Genomic DNA, 8,321 nt, shown 5'->3' on the forward strand with positions numbered 1-8,321 from the left:
TAACTTCCGAACTGGATACAGGAGTCCTCAAATTAAAATCATAAAGAGAGAGAAGGGGCAAGACTTACTGGCAACATTAATACTAGACACCAGACAGGACAGTGAAACGGTTTGGTCAGAAACAAGGAAGGTTATTTTCTTTAAAATTTTTTAAAAATACCTAAACGGGCACTGCCTTCGGTCCAGTGAGTACAACGTTCCATAAGTTTTCAAAAAAAAAAAAAAAAAAAAAAAATACAGTGACTGTTGTTCATTTATTACAAACAATGAAATCTCAGTCCCCACGGCTCAGGCAAAGTGTTTGTGTCCCGTCCCCTCTAGCTACAGGCTATTGTTTCCAGCTGCTGCTCCGCTTCGGCGGCCATCGCTGCTGCCTGCAACTGTTCGGTCTCGCTTTGGATGGCACTGGGGGTAACCTGCTTCCTTTCACTGTGCATATTGTTCTCGTGCCTTTTCAGATCAGACGCCTTGGCAAATGCTTTGGTGCATGAGCCACACACAAAAGGCTTTTCCCCTCTGTGTCTTCGTTCATGATCTTTGAGGTGGGACTTGTGTTTGAAGGCTTTGTCACACATGTGGCATGCAAACGGCCTTTCATTACTGTGCACTCTCTCGTGCTTCTTTAGGTCCGGGGCACGAATAAATGACTTTCCACACACCTCACAACTGTAGGGCTTATAGCCTGTGTGGATTTTTAGGTGTTCTTTCAGGTGGGCCTGTGTGGTAAAACCTTTTGTACACATTTCGCAAACAAATGGCCTGTCTGCTGTGTGGAGTTTTTCGTGCTTCCTTAATCTGCCTTCGTCAGAAAATGTCTTACCACACGCCTGACAGGCAATCTGCTCCCGATGGTGGCCATAAAGTAAATACTCAAACTTCATGTCGCTGGCAGCAGTTGTCCAGCCTGGTGTCTGTTCATCCTTCACCTCGCTCATTCCATCATTAAATGTTAAGGTTTGAGGGGTCTGAGACCCCAAATCTTTCGATTCCGAGGTCTCCATGGATTCTACTTCCTGGCCGTAGCAATTTACTTTTCGAACTTCCTCACTCCCCAGTTCTTTCAAGATCGCTTCCTGAACCCTGAGTGTAGTTGTAGGCGACTTGCCGTCCTCCTGACTGGGGGGTGTGCCTTCTACAGTGTCATCCGATGGGCTGTCATCTTGATCTCCAATTTCTTCCACATCATCATCCTGAGTGTCAGCAGCATCTCCAATGGGACGATTTATTTTGAGGCAGTATTTAGTTTTTGACTGACCATTATTGTCATCAGGACTAGATACATCACGCTTCTGAGAACAGAGTTTATCCAAAAATCGGATACCAAGAATCTGACCTGATGACATCATTAAGTTAACATCTTCTTTTTTCACAGAAATCTTTGCTGTGTACATGTAGTTCAGGACCTCTTCAAATATATCAGAACGAAGAAAGTCTATTTCTATTACTGAAGAGCTATCAACCTCAAGCTTCTTAAAAAGCTTTTTAAAGTAGGTGCTGCAGGCAGCGAGAACACATCTGTGTGCTCTGAACTTCACATCTTCAACCACAATAGCAATATCACAAAATTCCCCTTCCAGGCGCTGTTCATTTAGTGTTTTCAGAAACAGAGTTTTATGATCATCGTCATTATATTTAATGGTTTCAGACATACTGATGAAAAACTCCTACAAAAAAAATTTTAAAAAGAAAGTTTGATAATTATGAACAACATTTTTCCACACAGAAAATACAGGCAGATTTTCATTATCTAATCAATTTTTGGTACCTAACAATTTCAGAAAGTCATTAGTAGTAGTTCAAGGGTATGAGTAGGAAAAGACATCCCAACTTAGGGATTTCCAAATTGTTATTTCTATTTATCTTCAGTTTACTAAGTATTTGCCTAGTTATAATGATAGCTAACTTTTACTGAGCACATAATACATGCTAAGTACTGTTCTATGTGCTTTCCATCTCTTCGCAAATGTAAAGATCAAATAAACCTCTGAGATAGGTATTACTATCTCCATTTCTGAGATGATGATGGGAACCTGCCCAATATTGTAGTTTTTTAGTGGAGAGCTGGGACTTAAATACAGGCAATCTAGCTCCAAAACCTGTGCTTCCGGACAAGTAGAGTTAATAAAGGCAAATAACTCAGTTTCAAGGTTTGAAAAAGAATTCTGAGGCGAACATCATCAGTCATGTATGTTGTGTATAGTCTAATTTCACTGTTATTTCAGTAAAATAACTAACAGCATTCAATGTTCTATTTCCTAGGCAGAAGTGACAAGTCACTGTAGCAGAACTAGAAAGGGATATATATCACTGCCAAAATATTCCATTTGGTGTTGTCTTCTATCTTTTCCATACCAGTTTTGGGCCACTTCTGAATGAGGGTTAAGGTTTAATATGACTCTCAAAATGAGCAGTTTCATTCCCTCTCCATGCCAATCTATCTGCCATCCAGACAAAAACATCATTGAGATGGATGTACTTGACAAGTGCTGCAAGTATTTTACAAGCAAAATAAATAAATAAATAAATAAAAATAAAACCGGCACAAAAGACATCTGTCATAATGTCACAGAAAATGACCTTTTAATAATGTATTCTATGTTTTCTTTTAAAAATATTGTTTGCCTTTCATTCAGCAAGTATAAATGGGGGAGAAAAAAAAGTCCGAACACAGTTTATATGTGTGTATACACACACACACACATATAAACTGTGTGTTCGCGCGCACACACACACACACACACACACACACACAAACATGTGTATATATTCCTTAAAGCAAACACCAAACCATATTTTCAAGATTTAACATCCAAAGTTATAGTTACCATGAACAACTCAGGCTATTGTCTTAATGCTTGAAACACTAAATTCTTCAGATCAGAATAACTGATCAGGGGCGTGCCAGTCCTACAAGAGAAAAGGACACACAAGAATAAGATAGAATCTTCCTCTATCCCAAATTCTAAATAAGAATATTTTTAAAAAATAAACTTTCCTTTCTTGTCCTGCCACTTGCACATGTACTCATTTTCAGGTTGGGAACAGAGAGGAGGGTGGCTGGCAGCATCAGGTCCGGCTCTGAGCAGACTTGAAGCAGAACAGGTAAGGGCTGCAGCACTGGAGTGTGCAGGGGCTGTGCGCAGAGTGTGTGTTGGAAAGCCACTAAAGAATTTCTCCTCACAAAGACCATTTACAGATGTTGATAGCTACACAGATGTCAGAAAAAGCCAGGAAAGTGTCCCCCCCCCCCCCCCCCCACCATTTCATGATAGGTATGTGGCCCTCCACATTTTTTTCAAGGCTCAGATAGAGTGTATATGTGAATATGTATTTATAGATACAGAGAAAGTTATAGAAGCTCATATACCCAACAGTTAACATTGGAGGAGAGGGAACAGTAGCTGGTTTCTTCTTTCCACACTTTGTACAATGCAGCACTCATCATTTAAGCTACACTGGTCTTTAAACCTGCATTTGAGAAATCCAGGTGTTTTCACCTGTATCCCTATAGAGAAGCTCAAAGAACTCCAGCTTTTTAAATTTTATTTTATTGATTTTTTTACAGAGAGGAAGAGAGAAAGATAGTTAGAAACATCGATGAGAGAGAGACATCAATCAGCTGCCTCTTGCACACCCCCTATTGGGGATGTGCCCGCAACCAAGGTACATGCCCTTGACTGAAATCGAACCCGGGACCTTTCAGGCCACAGGCCGACGCCCTATCCACTGGGCCAAACCAGTTTCAGCAGAATTTCAGCTTTTTATTTTAAAATATATTTTTTATTGATTTCAGAGAAGAAGGAAGAGGGAGAGAGAGAAACATCAATGATGAGAATCTTTGATTGGCTACCTCCTATTAGAGATTGGGCCTGCAACCTGGACATGTGCCTTGACTGGAATCAAACCTAGGACCTTTCAGTCCACAGGCCGATGCTCTATCCACTGAGCCAAACCAGGTAGGGCAGAATTCTAGCTTTTTAATTTTAAGTCTTACCAGAGGGACTCCATCCTGCAGACCAATGTCCTGAAAAATACAAAAAGTTTCTTCTACCGAACAGTGATCACACAGACTTCAATAGGGTGAGACCAAGGGGCTGGGCTGCAATAGTCTGACCCAAAAACTGCGGTGCAAGACACAAACCAAGAGACCCATATCCTGAAAACTATCAAAAAAAGTTCCCCAAAGCAAAACACAGCAACCAGGGTGAGGCTTGGGCAAAATTACTTCTAGGGATGCTTCTGACTCCGTTCCTTAAATGGAACATGGTCTGCAGTCACCCCCAAAAGAAAGTTTGGCCAGGCCACACCTCCTACCAGGTCTCATCACTTCCCACTGCTGCCACCACCTTCATCCTCTGGCTGGTGGGATAACAGGGCATGGACTAGGCAGGGAGAGGAGTGGCCATACACATCAGTCTGCTGATGCCCCCCTTTTTTTGGCTAGGGTGTTATTTGGTCTTCTCTTTCTTTCTCTCTCTCTGGCCACTTTTTTCTACTGAGATCTTCCAATGGCTAAGTTCAGGTGAAGATACCCATTGCCCGTATGTGTAGGCGGTGAGACCTGTAGCCCTACTAACTGCACTTCCATACCAAAGCTGCCCTTTCATTAAGATTCTCCAAATCGATGGCGCGCCGACCAGGGAGCGGGAGCCCCGCGAAGCCAAACTTACATAAGCATCGGCAGCCGCCTCCCTACCCTGAACAGCCGCGACAATGGCGGCGGCCCGACTTCCCCGTCCAATGCTCGCAACTGGGAGGAGGGGAAAGGGAGAAGAGAGCGCAAGAAGAGCCATCGAGGAGCCTTCCGAGTTTCTCCAAGCCTCGCTCCCATTCCCTGCTGCCCGGGCGGCGGGGGGCTTTGTACTCCTTCCCCAACAAAAGCGCCGCCGGCCGGGGAGCCGGGAGGGGAGGAGGCCGCCTTCCCGCTCATCCTCGGGCTCCGAGCGCGGGCGGCGCAGCCCGCGGCGGCCCCGGCGGCGGGCGCGGGAGCGGGCGTGTGGCCGGCTCCGCAGCCCCGCGCCGCGCCGCGCCCCGTGCCGCCCGCGAGCCCCGCGCCCGCGCCCCGCGCACTCCCCGGCCGGCTCGCGCCCGGCCCTCCCCCGCCCTCCCGCGGCCGGGGGCGGGGGCGGCGCGCGGCCGGCTCCCCGAGCTCGCTCGGCGGGCGCACCCGGGAGTGCGAGCGCGAGGGTCCCGGCCCCCTCCGCGGGCCGCGGGGCGGGGGAGGTGCGGCGGGGTCCCCGGCTCCGAGGGGCGGCGCCCGGCGGGCCTCACCAGGCGCCGGCGGGGCTCGGGCCGTCTCCGCCCTCCCCGCGGAGCGCCGCGGATGTGCGAGCGAGCGAGGACGGCCATGAACTCCGCCGCCGCCGCCGCCGGGCTCGGCGAGCGCGCGCGCGCGGGGCCGCCCGGCTGCTGTCCCAGCTCCGCTCGCCGCCCGCGCAGCCCCCGGAGCGCCTGGCCCAGCCCCGGCCCACGCCCGTCCCCGCTCGCACCGCGCCGCCGCCGCCGGCCGCCCGCACACCCCGGCGCTGGCTGGTGCCCCGGAGCACGGCGAGAGCGCGCTTCCGGGCCGCCCCGCCGGCCGCCCGCCGCCCCCGCGCCCGCCTCGCGGACGGTCCGGGCCCCTTCCGCACCCCCGGCCCGCGCTTACCTGCAGCCTGGCACAGCCACACACACTCGCCGTGGGCTCCCCGCGCTCGCTGCACGCAGGCCGGGGACGGGATGGACGCGGGGCGCGGGGGGCACGATGGGTGGCAGTGTTTTGGATTTTTTTTTTTTTTTTTTTTTTTTTTTTAGAGTTTGGGGAGAGGGCGGGGTGGGGGGGGCACCGTGCACGTCCCTGATGGTAGCAGCCCTCCTCCAGCACGAGCACAGAATGTCTAGCCGGCCTTGAAAAACCCCCACTGGCACCCCCCCCTTCCCGTGCATGCGCGGTGCGGGCGAGGGGGAAGGCGCGCCGCCGGCTTGCGCAGGCACGGAACCTGACGGGGCCTCCACACGGGCGAGCCCGGAAAGGGTTAACCGCGGGACCTGGCGACGCTTTCGTTGGAGCCTACGGGGCCGCCCCGGAGGGCCCTGGCCTGCGCACGCGCGCGCACGCGCGCGGTTCGGGGCGCGCGGAGCCCGCGCGCGGGAGAAGGGGAGGGCGGGGCGGGGGCGGGGCTTAGGGAGCCGAGGAGCGCATGCACGAGCGCGGCTCCCGGGCACCCGCCCCGCCTGGAGCTCCCGCCTTCTGCTCGACCAGAGCTCCCGCCTGCTCCCAGCGCCAGGACAGCGCCAGGGACGCGGGAACCCGGCGTTCCCGCGCGCGCGTGTGTGTGTGTGTGCTCGTGCGTGGGACAGGGCAGCCCTCGGGCGCGCGCAGGCTGGCGCTGCGGCTGCGGGCTTCGCCCTCGGCTAGGGGGCGAACGCCCCGGGCGCCCTAGCCCTTCGCGCACACGGGCAGACACCGAGGCGCGCGCGCCCGGGCGCTGGGTTCTCTCTGGCTGTGGCTGCTGCGTTATGTATATCGGGAACTGGAAGGCAGGCGCTCAATAAACGTTTGCAGAACAAGTGAAACAAATGGCCTTTCATATTGGTTGTAATAAGGTCTATCGCAGTCACCCGGGAGAAAGCGATCAACCCTAATGCTCTATATGCAGCCAAGCGCGCGCCCTCCTTCCAGCAACTACCCGGACGCTCAAGGAAGAATTCATGGTGCTGGAGGTCCTAGCGCATCTAGCAGTGCATAGCATATGCAGCTCCCTCGTAGGGCTCTAAAAACGCAGCGCTATTCCTACATCCAAGTTCAGCAAAGTAATGGCTCCATTGCTCTTGAAACCATGTATCTTTCCCTCTTCCCACCGCCCAGGTGTGGCTGGGCTGTGCCCGGCATTGAGACCCGGGAAGTGCCCCCGGCTCCCGCGTTTTCTGGAAGCATCTAAATACTGGAAGCATCTCCTTAGCTGATGCTGCTTTGTTACAGTCATTTTAACAGCGTTTCAGAAAAAAACAAAACACGTGTGATTTAACATGTGAAAATTAGAGTAGGACCTTCCCCCAGGGCTTGTGTGAAGACGACGAGATAAGGCTTGATACAGAAACGTAAATATTTACGAAATGATATTATGATTGCTGTATTAAATTCTAAAGAAATTCTTTTTGGCCTCAGCTGATTTTGTAATATTAATTGATAAGTTTCAATGTGCCACAAGGTGTTTTTATACACATTTTCTTGGATAATCATGGAGGTTAGCAGGTGTATTGAATGATAGAACAGACATATCCACTTCAAATATTGGGTACGTTTGCTTCACTTCTCTACACCTAAGCTTCGTATTCTCTGAGATGAAGATAAGGGCAGTTGTGCGGATTAAATAAAATAATGCTCATGTAAGTTCTTAGTTCAAACATTCGCTGGGTGGTGTCAAATGGCCTGCTCACTGCATAGATGGTTGATTGAAGTGGTAGGAGCAGAACAGACACAATTTATGTTCATAGTTGGTACCTTTGTGGTCAGGTTCCCTCTGAACCCATTTATTTCAATCCTGTCTATATGTTGTATTCATATAGTGGGGATAACTATCATAGTGTTATGTTATTAAGCAATAAAACTGTCATTGCATTTAGCAGTGTATGGACAGGACTAGCACTTAGTTATGGTTCACTGCCTGCTGCTGCTCCCCCTTTTCCCATACGGCATAATCGCATAGCTCTATGTATTCTTTCTGTGTATCTTTATTATCTGCCTATTATGTAAACAGCCTTATTGCCTATACCTAGGTGAAGTCTCCCTGGGTTTGATTAACCTGATTAAATGAAAACAGTTCAGAAGAGTTCTCAAGCACTAGAATGCATTTCTCGAGTGACAGGTTCCTGACATCTTGGTTTTGCATCTATTAACATCCTTTATGCTCATGAAACAAGGTCTCCCTGGACAAGTCTTGCTTCAGGAGGATCCTGGGGATGAGTCTAAATTAAAGGGGCTCCACAGGAAGGAGGAGAGAGGGGTGAGGAACCCCAAAGAAAGGGCTTGACCCCGACCTGGCCCCTTGCCAGGTCACCAGCATTAACCCAGCCCTGTGCAGCATCCTTTAGCCATAAATAAATATTGTCTGACAGATAAGTGACAGCCCACAAGTTAATACCACAGAGAGGTATAAGGGAAACATTTTTTAAAAATCTGCAAAACTAGATAAAAATAGTACCTACCTCATAGGGTTAATTAACTCTTTCTGAATATTCATTTTGTCCCAGGCATGTGGGCACTGTGGGTACAGCAGTGAATAAGCATACAAATATTCTCCCCTGGGAGGCAGACAAGAAGCAAATGAATAATTTAAATA

At 49.8% G+C, this 8,321-nt stretch overlaps 1 protein-coding gene across 14 annotated transcripts; it reads right to left on the reverse strand.

Moving 5' to 3' along the window:
- Positions 1-240: 240 nt before the first annotated feature.
- Positions 241-6,051, reverse strand: ZBTB14 (zinc finger and BTB domain containing 14). Of its 14 annotated transcripts, none has more exons than XM_084888126.1 (5): positions 5,648-6,051; positions 3,995-4,024; positions 2,994-3,087; positions 2,826-2,905; positions 241-1,664 (listed from the first exon to the last, which is right to left on the reverse strand). In XM_084888126.1, the coding sequence occupies exons 4-5, from the start codon at positions 2,826-2,828 to the stop codon at positions 318-320; spliced, it is 1,350 nt and encodes a 449-aa protein (XP_084744252.1). In that variant the 5' UTR covers positions 2,829-2,905; positions 2,994-3,087; positions 3,995-4,024; positions 5,648-6,051; the 3' UTR covers positions 241-317. The 14 variants fall into 14 exon arrangements, with proteins under 14 accessions (XP_084744252.1, XP_084744259.1, XP_084744250.1 ...); XM_084888133.1 differs by having other exon boundaries at positions 2,994-3,133; XM_084888124.1 differs by lacking the exon at positions 5,648-6,051 and adding an exon at positions 5,490-5,534 and having other exon boundaries at positions 2,994-3,133.
- Positions 6,052-8,321: the final 2,270 nt, after the last annotated feature.

The sequence above is a fragment of the Pipistrellus hanaki genome (genome assembly GCF_964339955.1).
Source record: "Pipistrellus hanaki genome assembly, chromosome: 6".
In the NCBI taxonomy this organism is placed as follows: Eukaryota; Metazoa; Chordata; class Mammalia; order Chiroptera; family Vespertilionidae; genus Pipistrellus; species Pipistrellus hanaki.